Source organism: Somniosus microcephalus, unplaced genomic scaffold (genome assembly GCF_052327205.1).
Source record: "Somniosus microcephalus isolate GS21.2 unplaced genomic scaffold, FLI_Smic_1.0 scaffold769, whole genome shotgun sequence".
Taxonomy (NCBI): Eukaryota; Metazoa; Chordata; class Chondrichthyes; order Squaliformes; family Somniosidae; genus Somniosus; species Somniosus microcephalus.
The window spans coordinates 18,203-37,574 of NW_028225956.1; the positions used below are offsets into that span (position 1 = coordinate 18,203).

The 19,372-nt window shown below is 54.8% G+C and overlaps 1 protein-coding gene across 4 annotated transcripts in view; it reads right to left on the reverse strand.

Moving 5' to 3' along the window:
* Positions 1-275: 275 nt before the first annotated feature.
* The window catches only part of LOC147081103 (uncharacterized), a 50,212-nt gene continuing 31,115 nt past the window's right edge, over positions 276-19,372 (reverse strand). For 2 of the 4 annotated variants that reach the window (XM_085980945.1, XM_085980944.1), the window contains exons 4-9: positions 17,331-17,453; positions 13,666-13,788; positions 9,979-10,200; positions 8,558-8,680; positions 5,248-5,568; positions 276-2,993 (exon numbers count right to left, since the gene is read on the reverse strand). In XM_085980945.1, the coding sequence (XP_085837071.1) occupies positions 2,167-2,993; positions 5,248-5,568; positions 8,558-8,680; positions 9,979-10,200; positions 13,666-13,788; positions 17,331-17,453 (1,739 nt within the window). In that variant the 3' untranslated portion in view covers positions 276-2,166. The remainder of the gene's footprint in view (positions 2,994-5,247; positions 5,569-8,557; positions 8,681-9,978; positions 10,201-13,665; positions 13,789-17,330; positions 17,454-19,372) is intronic. The other 2 variants (XM_085980946.1, XM_085980947.1) reach the window with 2 other exon arrangements.

Sequence of the window (19,372 nt, forward strand, 5' to 3'; positions counted from 1 at the left end):
ACTAGTGAAGGACACAACTGGATCTGCATGTTGAAAAACAGTTGATTAAAGCCTTGTTTAATACTCCGACCAAGGGCCTAGTAGTTTTCTTACGTGAGTCTCGTTGAATGGCTGAATGGGCCGCCTCCTGTTCCAATGTTCTAGTGCAAACTAACCCATCTTCGCTCCTGGTCCAGTAACTCCAAGGTCCCTCTGCTGAATGCGAGTTGCTGTATAAAGAACTGTTAGCGTTGCGCGTGCGTGTGTGTCGGAGTCACGTCGCGAGATCCAGGCTGTCAAAATTGACCACTTTTATTAAATACAATTTCACAGTGTGCTACGGCGGGCCTCCGATCATGACCTCAGTGTCACTTGCCAAGTGCCAGGACCACCCGCCCGACCCAACCTTTGAAAGGGCAGGAGAGAAGAGAAGGGACCCCGGGGCGGGGCCGAGACCTTGAGCAAGCCTGCCGGAGGGCGGGCAGGAGTTCCCCGCGTGGAGGGAGGGAGAACGAATAAATTAGACTCGGAGAAACATCTCCGCCAGCGGACGTTCCGCTTCCTGGTCCCGGTGTCCTCCTGAATTTCCCTCCCTTCCTCCAATTTGTGGGCCCTGAACTCATTGCTCCTGTTCAGAATGCCTCGGTTGAGTTACAGTAAGTCCTCTTCACCATAGAAGATAGGAGCAGGAGTCGGCCATTCGGCCCCTCAAGCCTGCTCCGCCATTCAATGCGATCATGGCTGATCATCTAAATTCAGTACCCGGTCCCTGTCTTCTCCCCATATCCCTTGATCCCTTTAGTCTCAAGAAATATATCCAACTCCTTCTTGAATATATTTAATGAATTGACCTCCACTGCCTTCTGTGGTAGAGAATTCCACAGGTTCACCACTCTCTGGGTGAAGAAATTCCTCCTCATCTCTGTCCTAAATGGCTTACCCCTTATCCTTAGACTGTGACCCCTGGTTCTGGACTCCCCCGCCATCGGGAACATCCTTCCTGCATCTAGTCTGTCTAGTCCTGTTAGAATTTTATAAGTTTCAATGAGATCCCCTCTCATTCTTCTAAACTCCAGCGAGTATAAGCCCAATCGACCCAATCTCTCCTCATACGTCATTCCTGCCATCCCAGGGATCAGTCTTTAAGTGGGTCCCTCAAACCGTCAAAGCCAAAGAGCTCCCAACCTCTCCCGTGCAAGTAGGAATTAGGAGCAGGAGTGGGCCATTCGGCCCCTCGAGCCTGCTCCGCCATTCAATAAGATCATGGCTGATCTTCGACCACAACTCCACTTTCCCCGCCCGATCCCCATATCCCTCGATTCCCCGAGAGTCCAAAGATCTATCGATCTCGGCCTTGAATATACTCAACGACTGAGCCTCCACAGCCCTCTGGGGCAGAGAATTCCAAAGATTCACCGCCCTCTGAGTGAAGAAATTCCTCCTCATCTCAGTCCTCAATGACCGACCCCTTATCCTGAGACTGTGACCCCTGGTTCGAGACTCTCCAGCCAGGGGGGAAACAGCCTTTCAGCATCTACCCTGTCAATCCCCCTCAGAATCTTGTATGTTTCAATGAGATCACCTCTCATTCTTCTAAACTCTAGAGAGTATCGGCCCAATCTACTCAATCTCTCCTCATAGGACAGCCTCTCATCCCAGGAATCAATCTAGTGAACCTTCGCTGCACCGCCTCCAAGGCAAGTATCTCCTTCCTTAGATAAGGAAACTGTGCACAGTGCTCCAGGTGTGGTCTCACCAAGGCCCTATTCACCTTGGGTTCTATAGAGCTGGGATCATTCCCTCGCTGGCCGCCCCCAGTCCCATCCTTTTTTGGCTTCACACTCTGAGGGACGGATTACAGCCTCCTGCTTCGAGGCCAGCGAGTGACTGGCGAGAGTCGTATCACGGCGCTCCTTGCCAACCAGGGCAACTCCACCCCCGGGATCCTGAATGCCAAAAGTCGCCAATGACCATTGACTTCGCTCCGAGGGGGCTGATGGGAAGGGACAACTCTCCAAACCCAGCTCCCGAATCCCAGAGGGTGCCATTGATTGGCTGCGGGAGTGGTGGGGTGGGGGGGGTGGGGGCGCGATGGGAAGGAACACTGCAAAGCCCTCCCTACGCCCGCCCATTACCTGACCCCGGGAGGGCCGCACCCCTCTCGAGAAGACATCAGGCCCCGGCCTGCTACAGCAGGGCACACGTTTTCTGCTCCTCCCCCAGGTAGGGGGCGTAGTAGGCGGGAGGGGAGCTGTTCGGGCCAGCGCGCAGGCTCTGGGGAGTGGGGTAGGCCTGGCTCTTCTCCCAGGGGCTGCCCAGGCCGTGAGAGGCCAAGGGTGAGGCAGGGTGAGCGGTGGAGAAGGCCACAGGGCTGAGGAACAGGGGCCCCCCCGGGGTAGGCCCATTGAGGCCTTGACCGAAAGGCCCCGGCCTCGTCGCCTCCCTTGGCGAGGCGCCGTGCAGCCCGGGGCCCCAGGAACTCGAGGCCGGGGAGAAAGCTGGGACCCAGGGGTTGTAGGCCAGGCAAGGCCCAGCGCCCCCGAGCGCCCGGGGGCCGGGCCCGAACCGGGGATTGGGCGACGGCAGGTCCCGGCAGAGGTCGCGGGAGGGAGGCCGACAGGGGTCAGCGGGGATCAACTGAAATGAGCCCGCGGTCCCACCCATCACTCCATATCCTGTCACTCCCGATTGCGTCACTACCGATCCTGTCACTCCCGATCGCGTCACTACCGATCCTGTCACTCCCGATCGCGTTACTCCCGATTGTGTCACTACCGATCCCATCACTCCTGATCCTGTCACTCCAGATCGCGTCACTCCCAATCCTGTCACTCCCGATCCAGTCAGTCCCGATTGTGTCACTCCGTATCCCATCACTTCCGATCCCGTCACTTCCGAACCAGTCACTCCCGATCCTGTCACTCCGGATTCCGTCACTCCCGATCCTGTCGCTCTGGACTCCGTCACGCCGGATCCCGCGCTGTGCTCCCTCTCAGCGGTCTCGAGGGAAAATCCTTTGAGGGGAAAGAAGGAGGAGGAGAATCACCGGATGGCCGGGAAGAACCGCGGTGGACTGGCGGGGAGAGGGGGGCGGTGAAATTCGACTAAAGCGGACAGTATCGGACCTCCGGCCTGTTACACGCCCGGCCTGATAGTCAGTCAATGGGACCGAATATTGGGTGGGGGTGGCGTGTAGTGGATGCAAGGTGAGACTCTGCTCGTTTTGCGTTCCCCCTCCCCCCCCCTCGCCCCAGCGCCACATACACATCCCAGAGCACCTCGCAGACGAGGAATTACATTCCTAGCGCAGTCGCCGTGGCCACGCAGGCAACTGGTGCAGCCCCGTTGTGCACAGCAAGATCCCACATCCAGTTGATGAACCGGGCCCCCCCCGTTAATCTATTTCTGGCGTGGCGTTGAGTGGAGGGAGTCTTTGGGGGACCCAATGCAGGAAAGGCGGCAGTCAATTTGCGCACAGCAAGATCCCACAAACAGCCATGTGATGAATGACCAGAGCATCAGGTTTTTTAGGCTTCTATTCGCGGCAGCTTAGAAGAATGAGAGGGGATCTCATTGAAACTTACAAAATTCTAACAGGACTAGACAGACTAGATGCAGGAAGGATGTTCCCGATGGCGGGGGAGTCCAGAACCAGGGTTCACAGTCTAAGGATAAGGGGTAAACCATTTAGGACTGAGATGAGGAGGAATTTCTTCACCCAGAGAGTGGTGAACCTGTGGAATTCTCTACCACAGAAGGCAGTGGAGGACAATTCATTAAATATATTCAAGAAGGAGTTGGATATATTTCTTAAGGCTAAAGGGATCAAGGGATATGGGGAGAAGGCAGGGACAGGGTACTGAATTTGGATGATCAGCCATGATCTCGGTGAATGGCGGAGCAGGCTAGAGGGGCCGAATGGCCGACTCCTGCTACTATCTTATATGTTTATTAGTGATGTTGGTTCAGGGATAAATATTGGGCCCAGGTCACTGGGTAGAACTTACCCCACCCCGCCGCTCTTCTTCCAATAGTGGCCGTGGGATCTTTTACGTCCACCTGAGAGAGCAGACGGGGCCTCGGTTTAACGTCTCATCCGAAAGGCGGCACCTCCGACAGTGCAGCGCTCCCTCAGTACTGGCACCGGGGAGTGTGGGCCTGGATTATGGGGCTCGAGTCCTAGAGTATATACATCTACCTCCGACAGTTCAGCGCTCCCTCAGTACTGGCACCGGGGAGTGTGGGCCTGGATTATGGGGCTCGAGTCCTAGAGTATATACATCTACCTCCGACAGTGCAGCGCTCCCTCAGTACTGGCACCGGGGAGTGTGGGCCTGGATTATAGGGCTCGAGTCCTAGAGTATATACATCTACCTCCGACAGTGCAGTGCTCCCTCAGTACTGGCACCGGGGAGTGTGGGCCTGGATTATAGGGCTCGAGTCCTAGAGTATATACATCTACCTCCGACAGTGCAGCGCTCCCTCAGTACTGGCACCGGGGAGTGTGGGCCGGGATTATGGGGCTCGAGTCCTAGAGTATATACATCTACCTCCGACAGTGTAGCGCTCCCTCAGTACTGGCACCGGGGAGTGTGGGCCTGGATTATGGAGCTCGAGTCCTAGAGTATATACATCTACCTCCGACAGTGCAGCGCTCCCTCAGTACTGGCACCGGGGAGTGTGGGCCTGGATTATAGGGCTCGAGTCCTAGAGTATATACATCTACCTCCGACAGTGCAGCGCTCCCTCAGTACTGGCACCGGGGAGTGTGGGCCAGGATTATGGGGCTCGAGTCCTAGAGTATATACATCTACCTCCGACAGTGCAGCGCTCCCTCAGTACTGGCACCGGGGAGTGTGGGCCTGGATTATGGAGCTCGAGTCCTGGAGTATATACATCTACCTCCGACAGTGCAGCGCTCCCTCAGTACTGGCACCGGGGAGTGTGGGCCTGGATTATGGGGCTTGAGTCCGAGAGTATATACATCTACCTCCGACAGTGCAGCACTCCCTCAGTACTGGCACCGGGGAGTGTGGGCCTGGATTATGGGGCTCGAGTCCTAGAGTATATACATCTACCTCCGACAGTGCAGCACTCCCTCAGTACTGGCACCGGGGGAGTGTGGGCCTGGATTATGGGGCTCGAGTCTCTGGAGTGGGGACACCTGCCTCGGAGGGGAGGAAGCAAGAGATACTGACAGATCCACAGAAGCACAGTAACACGCAAACTCACGGCCTTCGCTGATGAATCTGGACCCCGAATCCTTACCCGTGTCCCGATGGATCGTGCCCCGCGTTTCCGAGCAGGGGAAAATCCGGGTCTGGACCCCCAGTCCCTCCAGGGAAACACGGTCGGCCATGCCCTGTAGCAGTTCCTTGACGGAAGCGTAACCCAGGGGGGTCAGGGGTCGGTGGTAGGCCGCCACGTAGGCTCGCTGAAGCTCGAAGATGGCGAGCCCGTCCCGGTGCTGCTCCACGAGCCGTCCGACATTCTCCTGGACCTGCCAGAGGGTCTCGGCCACGTGGGGACACGGTGGGGCCTGGGCAGGGCCCGGAGCCAGGGCCGGAACTGGCGGGTCAGGTTCCGCAACTGTAAGACGGACAAGAGAGAAGAGAATTAGTCTGGGCGCGATTATTAACACTCCAGCCCCTACAATTCTCATCCTCCTGTTCAAATCACTCCATGGTCCTCGCCCCCTCCCTATCTCTGTAACCTCCTCCAGCCCTACAATTCTCATCCTCTTGTTCAAATCCCTCCATGGCCCTCGCCCCCTCCCTATCTCTGTAACCTCCTCCAGCCCTACAATTCTCATCCTCCTGTTCAAATCCCTCCATGGCCCCTCGCCCCCTCCCTATCTCTGTAACCTCCTCCAGCCCTACAATTCTCATCCTCCTGTTCAAATCCCTCCATGGCCCTCGCCCCCTCCCTATCTCTATAACCTCCTCCAGCCCTACAATTCTCATCCTCCTGTTCAAATCCCTCCATGGCCCTCGCCCCCTCCCTATCTCTGTAACCTCCTCCAGCCCCTACAATTCTCATCCTCCTGTTCAAATCCCTCCATGGCCCTCGCCCCCTCCCTATCTCTGTAACCTCCTCCAGCCCCTACAATTCTCATCCTCCTGTTCAAATCTCTCCATGGCCCTCGCCCCTCCCTATCTCTGTAACCTCCTCCAGCCCCTACAATTCTCATCCTCCTGTTCAAATCCCTCCATGGCCCTCGCCCCCTCCCTATCTCTGTAACCTCCTCCAGCCCCTACAATTCTCATCCTCCTGTTCAAATCCCTCCATGGCCCCTCGCCCCCTCCCTATCTCTGTAACCTGCACTACCCTTAAGGCCGTGCCTTCAGCTGCCTGGGCCCTAAGCTCTGGAATTCCCTCCTGAAACCTCTCCGCCTCTCTCTCCTCCTTTAATGCAGCACTCCCTCAGTACTGGCACCGGGGAGTGTGGGCCTGGATTATGGGGCTCGAGTCCTAGAGTATATACATCTACCTCCGACAGTGCAGCGCTCCCTCAGTACTGGCACCGGGGAGTGTGGGCCTGGATTATGGGGCTCGAGTCCTAGAGTATATACATCTACCTCCGACAGTGCAGCGCTCCCTCAGTACTGGCACCGGCGAGTGTGGGCCTGGATTATGGGGCTCGAGTCCTAGAGTATATACATCTACCTCCGACAGTGCAGTGCTCCCTCAGTACTGGCACCGGGGAGTGTGGGCCTGGATTATGGGGCTCGAGTCCTAGAGTATATACATCTACCTCCGACAGTGCAGCGCTCCCTCAGTACTGGCACCGGGTAGTGTGGGCCTGGATTATGGGGCTCCAGTCCTAGAGTATATACATCTACCTCCGACAGTGCAGCGCTCCCTCAGTACTGGCACCAGGGAGTGTGGGCCTGGATTATGGAGCTCGAGTCCTAGAGTATATACATCTACCTCCGACAGTGCAGCGCTCCCTCAGTACTGGCACCGGGGAGTGTGGGCCTGGATTATGGGGCTCGAGTCCTAGAGTATATACATCTACCTCCGACAGTGCAGCGCTCCCTCAGTACTGGCACCGGGGAGTGTGGGCCTGGATTATGGAGCTCGAGTCCTAGAGTATATACATCTACCTCCGACAGTGCAGCGCTCCCTCAGTACTGGCACCGGGGAGTGTGGGCCTGGATTATGGAGCTCGAGTCCTAGAGTATATACATCTACCTCCGACAGTGCAGCGCTCCCTCAGTACTATAGATAAGGGAGAACCAGTGGATGTGGTGTATTTGGACTTTCAGAAGGCTTTCGATAAGGTCCCACACAAGAGATTAGCGTGCAAAATTAAGGCACATGGGATTGGGGGCAAGGTATTGACTTGGATAGAGAACTGGTTGGCGGACAGAAAGCAAAGAGTTGGAATAAACGGGTCATTTTCTGAGTGGCAGGCAGTGACTAGTGGGGTACCGCAAGGATCGGTCCTAGGACCCCAGCTGTTCACAATATATATTAATGATCTGGACGAGGGAATTGGATGTAATATCTCCAAATTTGCAGACGACACAAAGCTGGGTGGGAGGGTAAGCTGCGAGGAGGATGTCGGGAAACTCCAGCACGATTTGGACAGGTTGGGTGATTGGGCAGAAACATGGCAAATGCACTATAATGTGGATAAATGTGAGGTTATCCACTTTCGTGGCAAAAACAGGAAGGCAGATTATTATCTGAACGGCAATAGATTGGGAGAAGGGGAAGTGCAAAGAGACCTGGGTGTCCTTGTGCACCAGTCGCTGAAGGTAAGCACGCAGGTTCAGCAGGCGGTTAAGAAGGCAAATGGTATGTTGGCCTTAGTAGCGAGAGGATTCGAGTACAGGAACAAGGATGTCTTGCTGCAGTTGTACAGGGCCTTGGTGAGACCGCACCTTGAGTATTGTGTGCAGTTTTGGTCACCTTATCTGAGGAAGGATGTTCTTGCCATGGAGGGAGTGCAGCGAAGATTCACCAGGCTGATACCTGGGATGGCAGGAATGACATATGAGGAGAGATTGTGTCGATTGGGCTTATACTCACTGGAGTTTAGAAGATTGAGAGGGGATCTCATCGAAACCTATAAAATTCTGTCAGGTCTGGACAGACTAGATGCAGGAAGGATGTTTCTGATGGCGGGGGAGTCCAGAACCAGGGGTCACAGTCTAAGGATAAGGGGTAAGCCATTTAGGACAGAGATGAGGAGGAATTTCTTCACCCAGAGAGTGGTGAACCTGTGGAATTCTCTACCACAGAGGGCGGTGGAGGCCAGTTCATTAAATATATTCAAGAAAGAGTTGGATATGTTTCTTGAGGCTGAAGGGATCAAGGGATATGGGGAGAAAGCAGGGACAGGGTACTGAGTTTGGATGATCAGCCATGATCACATTGAATGGCGGAGCAGGCTCGAGGGGCCGAATGGCCTACTCCTGCTCCTATCTTCTATGTTTCTATGATGACGCTCTGTGTTCCCTGTACAAGGACACCCAGGTCCCTCTGAACAAGAGAGACAGGGACACGCACGTGTCGCGCACAGAGGAGCCAGACTGAGGGGATAGTGGTGAATGGATGGGGAGAAGCTCACCGGCGGCACTCTGCACTGTGACTGGGGCCGGAGGTCCATCTGCGGTCCTTGAAGTTGGTCGCGATTCCCTTTCCGAGCTGTGGGCGTCCGAGGAGGAGATGGCCGCAGCGGGCGGAGGTGGCACTAAAAAACATCGAGGGAAGGGGTCAGTACAGAGGAGAGGAGGAGCCCGGGGCGCGATCCGACGGCGGGACAAGGGCGGCACAGCACGATCCCAACAGGATTGCAAGCCTGGGGGGTGGCGTGCGGGGAACTGCATTAGACGGGCAGCCAACCCACTCCTGCACCTAAGTGGCCACCAATCCGAAACCTCTCCCCCCGACGGCACACATATCGGGCTATTCGACTGCTGCAGGCATCGCCACTTGGACCAGTCCTCGTGAAACGAGGGCTCTCTTGCTACACAGCTCGAGTCTTAGAGTATATACATCTACCTCCGACAGTGCAGCGCTCCCTCAGTACTGGCACCGGGGAGTGTGGGCCTGGATTATGGGGCTCATGTCCTAGAGTATATACATCTACCTCCGACAGTGCAGCGCTCCCTCAGTACTGGCACCGGGCAGTGTGGGCCTGGATTATAGGGCTCGAGTCCTAGAGTATATACATTTACCTCCGACAGTGCAGTGCTCCCTCAGTACTGGCATCGGGGAGTGTGGGCCTGGATTATGGGGCTCGAGTCCTAGAGTATATACATCTACCTCCGACAGTGCAGCGCTGCCTCAGTACTGGCACCGGGGAGTGTGGGCCTGGATTATGTGGCTCGAGTCCTAGAGTATATACATCTACCTCTGACAGTGCAGCACTCCCTCAGTACTGGCACCAGGGATTGTGGGTCTGGATTATGGGGCTCAAGTCCTAGAGTATATACATCTACCTCCGACAGTGCAGCGCTCCCTCAGTACTGGCACCGGGGAGTGTGGGCCTGGATTATGGGGCTCGAGTCCTAGAGTATATACATCTACCTCCGACAGTGCAGCGCTCCCTCAGTACTGGCACCGGGGAGTGTGGGCCTGGATTATGGGGCTCGAGTCCTAGAGTATATACATCTACCTCCGACAGTGCAATGCTCCCTCAGTACTGGCACCGGGGAGTGTGGGCCTGGATTATGGGGCTCGAGTCCTAGAGTATATACATCTACCTCCGACAGTGCAGCGCTCCCTCAGTACTGGCACCGGGGAGTGTGGGCCTGGATTATGGGGCTCGAGTCCTAGAGTATATACATCTACCTCCGACAGTGCAGCACTCCCTCAGTACTGACACCGGGGAGTGTGGGCCTGGATTATAGGGCTCGAGTCTCTGGAGTATATACATCTACCTCCGACAGTTCAGCGCTCCCTCAGTACTGGCACCGGGGAGTGTGGGCCTGGATTATGGGGCTCGAGTCTCTGGAGTGGGGCTCCACCGTCACGAAGATACCTTACCTGCCTCCAGTGTAACGTTGCAGTTTACGGGGCGTTGCGGATCCGAGAGATGGACCCCGTCGATTTCCTGTAGGAAGTGGATGACACTGCTGTACCCCATTTCCTGGACCAGCCCATGCAGGTCGTGCCCGTGCTCCCGGGTGAATCGATCCCGCAAGGTCTTCACCTTCAGGCCCAGGCTCTGCTGTTTGAGCTGCTCCACGATTAACATCGCACAAAGATCTGTGCAGAAAGGGAACAAGAGGCACAGACACTCCCAAGTTAGACCTGGAGTTCCAGCAATTGACTAGGGGAAGGGAGTGCTTGAGGTTAACTGCGCCACTAAGACAGTCAGTGGCAAAGAGATATTCCAGAAACAGGAGCAGGAGTAGGCCACTCGGCCCCTCGAGCCTGCTCCGCCATTCACCGAGATCATGGCTGATCATCCAAACTCAGTACCCTGTCCCTGCCTTCTCCCCCATACCCCTTGATCCCTTTAGCCTCAAGAAATATATCTAACTCCTTCTTGAATATATTTAATGAATCGGCCTCCACTGTCTTCTGTGATAGAGAATTCCACAGGTTCACCACTCTCTGGGTGAAGAAATTCCTCCTCATCTCTGTCCTAAATGGCTTACCCCTTATCCTTAGACTGTGACCCCTGGTTCTGGACTCCCCGACCATCGGGAACATCCTTCCTGCATCTAGTCTGTCTAGTCCTGTTAAAATTTTATAAGTTTCAATGAGATCCCCTCTCATTCTTCTAAACTCCAGCGAGTATAAGCCCAATCGACCCAATCTCTCCTCATACGTCATTCCTGCCATCCCAGGTTATCAGTCTTTAAGTGGGTCCCTCAAACAGTCAAAGACAAAGAGCCCCAACCTCTCCCGTGCAAGTAGGAATTAGGAGCAGGAGTGGGCCATACGGCCCCTCGAGCCTGCTCCGACATTCAATAAGATCACGGCTGATCATCGACCTCAACTCCACTTTCCTGTCCGATCCCCATATCCCTGGATTCCCCGAGAGTCCCAAAAATCTATCTATCTCCTTCTTAAATAGATTCAGTGACTTGGCCTCCACAGCCCTCTGGGGCAGAGAATTCCAAAGATGCACCCCCCTCTGAGTGAAGAAATTCCTCCTCATCTTCAGTCCTGATTCCCTGGGATGGCTGGACTGTCGTACGAGGAGAGATTGGGGTCGACTAGGCCTGCGTTCACTAGAGTTTAGAAGAATGAGAGGAGGGATCTCGTGGAAATGTATAAAATTCTGACAGGGCTAGACAGACTGGATGCGGGGAGGGTGTTTCCGCTGGCTGGGCGGGGGGTGTCTAGAACCAGGGGTCACACAGTCTCAGGATACGGGGTAGGACATTTAGGGACTGAGATGAGGAGAAATTTCTTCACTCAGAGGGCGGTGAACCTGTGGAATTCTCTCCCACAGAAGGCTGTGGAGGCCAAGTCACTGAATATATTGAAGAAGGAGATAGATAGATTTCTAGACACAATAGGCATCAAGGGGTATGGGGAGAGAGCGGGAATATGGTATTGAGATAGAGGATCAGCCATGATCATATTGAATGGCGGAGCAGGCTCGAAGGGCCGAATGGCCGACTCCTGCTACTATTTTTCCATGTTTCTATGTCCTAAATGGCCGACCCCATATCCTGAGACTGTGACCCCTGGTTCGAGACTCTCCAGCCCAGGGGGGAAACAGCCTCTCAGCATCGACCCTGTCAATCCCCCTCAGAATCTGGTACGTTTCAATGAGATCACCTCTCATTCTCCTAAACTCCAGAGAGTATCGGCCCAATCTACACAATCTCTCCTCATAGGACAATCCCCTCTCATCCCAGGAATCAATCTAGTGAACCTTCGTTGCACCGCCTCCAAGGAAAGTGGGATATGAGATACTTGCCTTCGTTAGCCGAGGCATAGAATATAAGAGCAGGGAGGTTATGATGGAGCTGTACAAAACACAAGTTAGGCCACAGCTGGAATACTGTGTGTAGTTCTGGTCGCCACACTATAGGAAGGATGTGATTGCATTGGAGAGGGTGCAGAGGAGATTCACCAGGATGTTACCTGGGCTGGAGCGCTTCAGCTATGTGGAGAGACTGGGCAGGCTGGGGTTGTTTTCCTTAGAGCAGAGAAGGCTGAGGGGGGACCTGATTGAGGTGTACAGAATGATGAGGGGCATAGATAGGGTAGATCGAAAGGAACTTTTCCCCTTAGTAGAGGGGTCAATAACCAGGGGGCATTGTTTCAAGGTAAGGGGCAGGAGGTTTAGAGGGGATTTGAGGAAAAACTTTTTCACCCAGAGGGTGGTTGGAATGTGGAACTCACTGCCTGAAAGGGTGGTAGAGGCAGGAACCCTCACAACATTCAAGAAGCATTTGGATGAGCACTTGAAACGCCACAGCATACAAGACTACGGACCAAGTGCTGGAAAATGGGATTAGAATAGACAGGGCTTGATGGCCGGCGCGGACACGATGGGCCGAAGGGCCTCTCTCTGTGCGGTATAACTCTCTGACTCTATGAGATAATGAGACCAAAACGGCGCACAGTACTCCAGGTGTGGTCTCGCCAAGGCCCTGTATAATTGTAGCAAGACTTCCTTACACTTATACTCCAACCCCCCTTGCAATAAAGGCCATTTGCCTTCCTAATTGCTTGCTGGCTGGGCATGTGTGCTGTGAGGAGGATGCAGAGAAACTCCAGTACGATTTGGACAGGTTGGGTGATTGGGCAGATGCAATATAACGTGGATAAATGCGAGGTTATCCACTTTGGTGGCAAAAACAGGAAGGCAGATTATTATCTGAACGGTAATAGGTTGGGAAAAGGGGAAGTGCAACGAGACCTGGGTGTCCTTGTGCACCAGTCGCTGAAGGTAAGCATGCAGTTGCAGCAGGCGGTTAAGAAGGCAAATGGTATGTTGGCCTTCGTAGCGAGAGGGTTCGAGTACAGGAACAAGGATGTCTTGCTGCAGTTGTACAGGGCCTTGGTGAGACCACACCTTGAGTATTGTGTGCAGTTTTGGTCACCTTATCTGAGGAAGGATGTTCTTGCCATGGAGGGAGTGCAGCGAAGATTCACCAGACTGATACCTGGGATGGCAGGAATGACGTATGAGGAGAGATTGGGTCGATTGGGCTTATACTCGCTGGAGTTTAGAAGATTGAGAGGGGGTCTCATCGAAACCTATAAAATTCTGTCAGGCCTGGACAGACTAGATGCAGGAAGGATGTTCCCGATGGCGGGGGAGTCCAGAACCAGGGGTCACAGTCTAAGGATAAGGGGTAAGCCATTTAGGACAGAGATGAGGAGGAATTTCTTCACCCAGAGAGTGGTGAGCCTGTGGAATTCTCTACCACAGAAGGCAGTGGAGGCCAATTCATTAAATATATTCAAGAAGGAGTTTGATATATTTCTTAAGGCTAAGGGGATCAAGGGATATGGGGAGAAGGCAGGGACAGGGTACTGAATTTGGATGATCAGCCATGATCTCATTGAATGGCGGAGCAGGCTCGAGGGGCCGAATGGCCGACTCCTGCTCCTATCTTCTATGTTTCTATGATGACGCTCTGTGTTCCCTGTACAAGGACACCCAGGTCCCTCTGAACGAAAGAGACAGGGACACACACGTGTCGCGCACAGAGGAGCCAGACTGAGGGGGCAGTGGTGAATGGATGGGGAGAAGCTCACCGGAGGCACTCTGCACTGTGACTGGGGCCGGAGGTCCATCTGCGGTCCTTGAAGTTGGTCGCGATTCCCTTTCCGAGCTGTGGGCGTCCGAGGAGGAGATGGCCGCAGCGGGCGGAGGTGGCACTAAAAAAGATCGAGGGAAGGGGTCAGTACGGAGGAGAGGAGGAGCCCGGGGCGTGATCCGACGGCGGGACAAGGGCGGCACAGCACGATCCCAACAGGATTGCAAGCCTGGGGGGTGGCGTGCGGGGAACTGCATTAGACGGGCAGCCAACCCACTCCTGCACCTAAGTGGCCACCAATCCGAAACCTCTCCCCCCGACGGCACACATAGCGGGCTATTCGACTGCTGCAGGCATCGCCACCTGGACCAGTCCTCGTGAAACGAGGGCTCCCTTGCTACACAGCTCGAGTCTTAGAGTATATACATCTACCTCCGTCAGTGCAGCGCTCCCTCAGTACTGGCACCGGGGAGTGTGGGCCTGGATTATGGGGCTCCAGTCCTAGAGTATAGACATCTACCTCCGACAGTGCAGCGCTCCCTCAGTACTGGCACCGGGGAGTGTGGGCCTGCATTATGTCGCTCGAGTCCTAGAGTATATACATCTACCTCCGACAGTGCAGCGCTCCCTCAGTACTGGCACCGGGGAGTGTGGGCCTGGATTATAGGGCTCGAGTCCTAGAGTATATACATCTACCTCCGACAGTGCAGCGCTCCCTCAGTACTGGCACCGGGGAGTGTGGGCCTGGATTATGGAGCTCGAGTCCTAGAGTATATACATCTACCTCCGACAGTGCAGCGCTCCCTCAGTACTGGCACCAGGGAGTGTGGGCCTGGATTATGGGGCTCGAGTCCTAGAGTATATACATCTACCTCCGACAGTGCAGCGCTCCCTCAGTACTGGCACCGGGGAGTGTGGGCCTGGATTATGGAGCTCGAGTCCTAGAGTATATACATCTACCTCCGACAGTGCAGCGCGCCCTGAGTACTGGCACCGGGGAGTGTGGGCCTGGATTATGGAGCTCGAGTCCTAGAGTATATACATCTACCTCCGACAGTGCAGCGCTCCCTCATTACTGGCACCGGGGAGTGTGGGCCTGGATTATGGAGCTCAAGTCCTAGAATATATACATCTACCTCCGACAGTGCAGCGCTCCTTCAGTACTGGCACCGGGGAGTGTGGGCCTGGATTATGGGGCTCGAGTCCAAGAGTATATACATCTCCCTCCAACAGTGCAGCGCTCCCTCAGTACTGGCACCGGGGAGTGTGGGCCTGGATTATGGAGCTCCAGTCCTGGAGTATATACATCTACCTCCGACAGTGCAGCGCTCCCTCAGTACTGGCACCGGGGAGTGTGGGCCTGGATTATGGGGCTCGAGTCCTAGAGTATATACATCTACCTCCGACAGTGCAGCGCTCCCTCAGTACTGGCCCAGGGAGTGTGGGCCTGGATTTTGGGGCTCGAGTCCTAGAGTATATACATCTACCTCCGACAGTGCAGCGCTCCCTCAGTACTAGCACCGGGGAGTGTGGGTCTGGATTATGGAGCTCGAGTCCTAGAGTATATACATCTACCTCCGACAGTGCAGCGCTCCCTCAGTACTGGCACCGGGGAGTGTGGGCCTGGATTATGGAGCTCGAGTCCTAGAGTATATACATCTACCTCCGACAGTGCAGCGCTCCCTCAGTACTGGCACCGGGGACTGTGGGCCTGGATTATGGGGCTCGAGTCCTAGAGTATATACATCTACCTCCGACAGTGCAGCGCTCCCTCAGTACTGGCACCGGGGAGTGTGGGCCTGGATTATGGGGCTGAATTCCTAGTGTATATACATCAACCTCCGACAGTGCAGCGCTCCCTCAGTACTGGCACCGGGGAGTGTGGGCCTGGATTATGGGGCTCGAGTCCTAGAGTATATACATCTACCTCCGACAGTGCAGCGCTCCCTCAGTACTGGCACCGGGGAGTGTGGGCCTGGATTATGGAGCTCGAGTCCTAGAGTATATACATCTACCTCCGATAGTGCAGCGCTCCCTCAGTGCTGGCACCGGGGAGTGTGGACCTGGATTATGGAGCTCGAGTCCTAGAGTATATACATCTACCTCCGACAGTGCAGCGCTCCCTCAGTACTGGCACCGGGGAGTGTGGGCCTGGATTATGGAGCTCGAGTCCTAGAGTATATACATCTACCTCCGACAGTGCAGCGCTCCCTCAGTACTGGCACCAGGGAGTGTGGGCCTGGATTATGGGGCTCGAGTCCTAGAGTATATACATCTACCTCCGACAGTGCAGCGCTCCCTCAGTACTATAGATAAGGGAGAACCAGTGGATGTGGTGTATTTGGACTTTCAGAAGGCTTTCAATAAGGTCCCACACAAGAGATTAGCGTGCAAAATTAAGGCACATGGGATTGGGGGCGAGGTATTGACTTGGATAGAGAACTGGTTGGCGGACAGAAAGCAAAGAGTTGGAATAAACGGGTCGTTTTCCGAGTGGCAGGCAGTGACTAGTGGGGTACCGCAAGGATTGGTCCTAGGACCCCAGCTGTTCACAATATATATTAATGATCTGGACGAGGGAATTGGATGTAATATCTCCAAATTTGCAGACGACACAAAGCTGGGCGGGAGGGTAACCTGCGAGGAGGATGTCGGGAAACTCCAGCACGATTTGGACAGGTTGGGTGATTGGGCAGAAACATGGCAAATGCACTATAATGTGGATAAATGTGAGGTTATCCACTTTGGTGGCAAAAACAGGAAGGCAGATTATTATTTGAATGGCAATAGATTGGGAGAAGGGGAAGTGCAAAGAGACCTGGGTGTTATTGTGCACCAGTCGCTGAAGGTAAGCATGCAGGTGCAACAGGCGGTTAAGAAGGCAAATGGTATGTTGGCCTTCGCAGCGAGAGGGTTCGAGTACAGGAACAAGGATGTCTTGCTGCAGTTGTACAGGGCCTTGGTGAGACCACACCTTGAGTATTGTGTGCAGTTTTGGTTGCCTTACCTGAGGAAGGACGTTCTTGCCATGGAGGGAGTGCAGCGAAGATTCACCAGGCTGATACCTGGGATGGCAGGAATGACTTATGAGGAGAGATTGTGTCGATTGGGCTTATACTCACTGGAGTTTAGAAGATTGAAAGGGGATCTCATCGAAACCTATAAAATTCTGTCAGGTCTGGACAGACTAGATGCAGGAAGGATGTTTCTGATGGCCGGGGAGTCCAGAACCAGGGGCCATAGTCTAAGGATAAGGGGTAAGCCATTTAGGACTGAAATGAGGAGGAATTTCTTCACCCAGAGAGTGGTGAACCTGTGGAATTCTCTACCACAAAGGGCGGTGGAGGCCAGTTCATTAAATATATTCAAGAAAGAGTTGGATATGTTTCTTGAGGCTGAAGGGATCAAGGGGTATGGGGAGAAGGCAGGGACAGGGTACTGAATTTGGATGATCAGCCATGATCTCATTGAATGACGGAGCAGGCTCGAGGGGCCGAATGGCCTACTCCTGCTCCTATCTTCTATGTTTCTATGATGACGCTCTGTGTTCCCTGTACAAGGACACCCAGGTCCCTCTGGACGAGAGAGACAGGGACACACACGTGTCGCGCACAGAGGAGCCAGACTGAGGGGATAGTGGTGAATGGATGGGGAGAAGCTCACCGGCGGCACTCTGCACTGTGACTGGGGCCGGAGGTCCATCTGCGGTCCTTGAAGTTGGTCGCGATTCCCTTTCCGAGCTGTGGGCGTCCGAGGAGGAAATGGCCGCAGCGGGCGGAGGTGGCACTAAAAAACATCGAGGGAAGGGGTCAGTACGTAGGAGAGGAGGAGCCCGGGGCGCGATCCGACGGCGGGACAAGGGCGGCACAGCACGATCCCAACAGGATTGCAAGCCTGGGGGGTGGCGTGCGGGGAACTGCATTAGACGGGCAGCCAACCCACTACTGAACCAAAGTGGCCACCAATCCGAAACCTCTCCCCCCGACGGCACACATATCGGGCTATTCGACTGCTGCAGGCATCGCCACTTGGACCAGTCCTCGTGAAACGAGGGCTCCCTTGCTACACAGCTCGAGTCTTAGAGTATATACATCTACCTCCGACAGTGCAGCGCTCCCTCAGTACTGGCACCGGGGAGTGTGGGCCTGGATTATGGGGCTCATGTCCTAGAGTATATACATCTACCTCCGACAGTGCCGCGCTCCCTCATTACTGGCACCGGGCAGTGTGGGCCTGGATTATAGGGCTCGAGTCCTGGAGTATATACATTTACCTCCGACAGTGCAGTGCTCCCTCAGTACTGGCATCGGGGAGTCTGGGCCTGGATTATGGGGCTCGAGTCCTAGAGTATATACATCTACCTCCGACAGTGCAGCGCTCCCTCAGTACTGGCACCGGGGAGTGTGGGCCTGGATTATGGGGCTCCAGTCCTAGAGTATATACATCTACCTCCGACAGTGCAGCGCTCCCTCAGTACTGGCACCGGGGAGTGTGGGCCTGGATTATGGGGCTCGAGTCCTAGAGTATATACATCTACCTCCGACAGTGCAATGCTCCCTCAGTACTGGCACCGGGGAGTGTGGGCCTGGATTATGGAGCTCGAGTCCTAGAGTATATACATCTACCTCTGACAGTACAATGCTCCCTCAGTACTGGCACCGGGGAGTGTGGGCCTGGATTATGGAGCTCGAGTCCGAGAGTATATACATCTACCTCCGACAGTGCAGCGCTCCCTCAGTACTGGCACCGGGGAGTGTGGGCCTGGATTATGGAGCTCGAGTCCTAGAGTATATCCATCTACCTCCGACAGTGCAGCACTCCCTCATTACTGGCACCGGGGAGTGTGGGCCTGGATTATGGAGCTCGAGTCCTAGAGTATATACATCTACCTCCGACAGTACAATGCTCCCTCAGTACTGGCACCGGGGAGTGTGGGCCTGGATTATGGAGCTCGAGTCCGAGAGTATATACATCTACCTCCGACAGTGCAGCGCTCCCTCAGTACTGCCACCGGGGAGTGTGGGCCTGGAGTATGGAGCTCGAGTCCTAGAGTATATCCATCTACCTCCGACAGTGCAGCGCTCCCTCAGTACTGGCACCGGGGAGTGTGGGCCTGGATTATGGAGCTCGAGTCCGAGAGTATATACATCTACCTCCGACAGTGCAGCACTCCCTCATTACTGGCACCGGGGAGTGTGGGCCTGGATTATGGAGCTCGAGTCCTAGAGTATATCCATCTACCTCCGACAGTGCAGCACTCCCTCATTACTGGCACCGGGGAGTGTGGGCCTGGATTATGGAGCTCGAGTCCTAGAGTATATACATCTACCTCCGACAGTGCAGCGCTCCCTCAGTACTGGCACCGGGGAGTGTGGGCCTGGATTATGGGGCTCGAGTCCTAGAGTATATCCATCTACCTCCGACAGTGCAGCACTCCCTCATTACTGGCACCGGGGAGTGTGGGCCTGGATTATGGAGCTCGAGTCCTAGAGTATATACATCTACCTCCGACAGTGCAGCGCTCCCTCAGTACTGGCACCGGGGAGTGTGGGCCTGGATTATGGGGCTCGAGTCCTAGAGTATATACATCTACCTCCGACAGTGCAGCGCTCCCTCAGTACTGCCACCGGGGAGTGTGGGCCTGGAGTATGGAGCTCGAGTCCTAGAGTATATACATCTACCTCCGACAGTGCAGCACTCCCTCA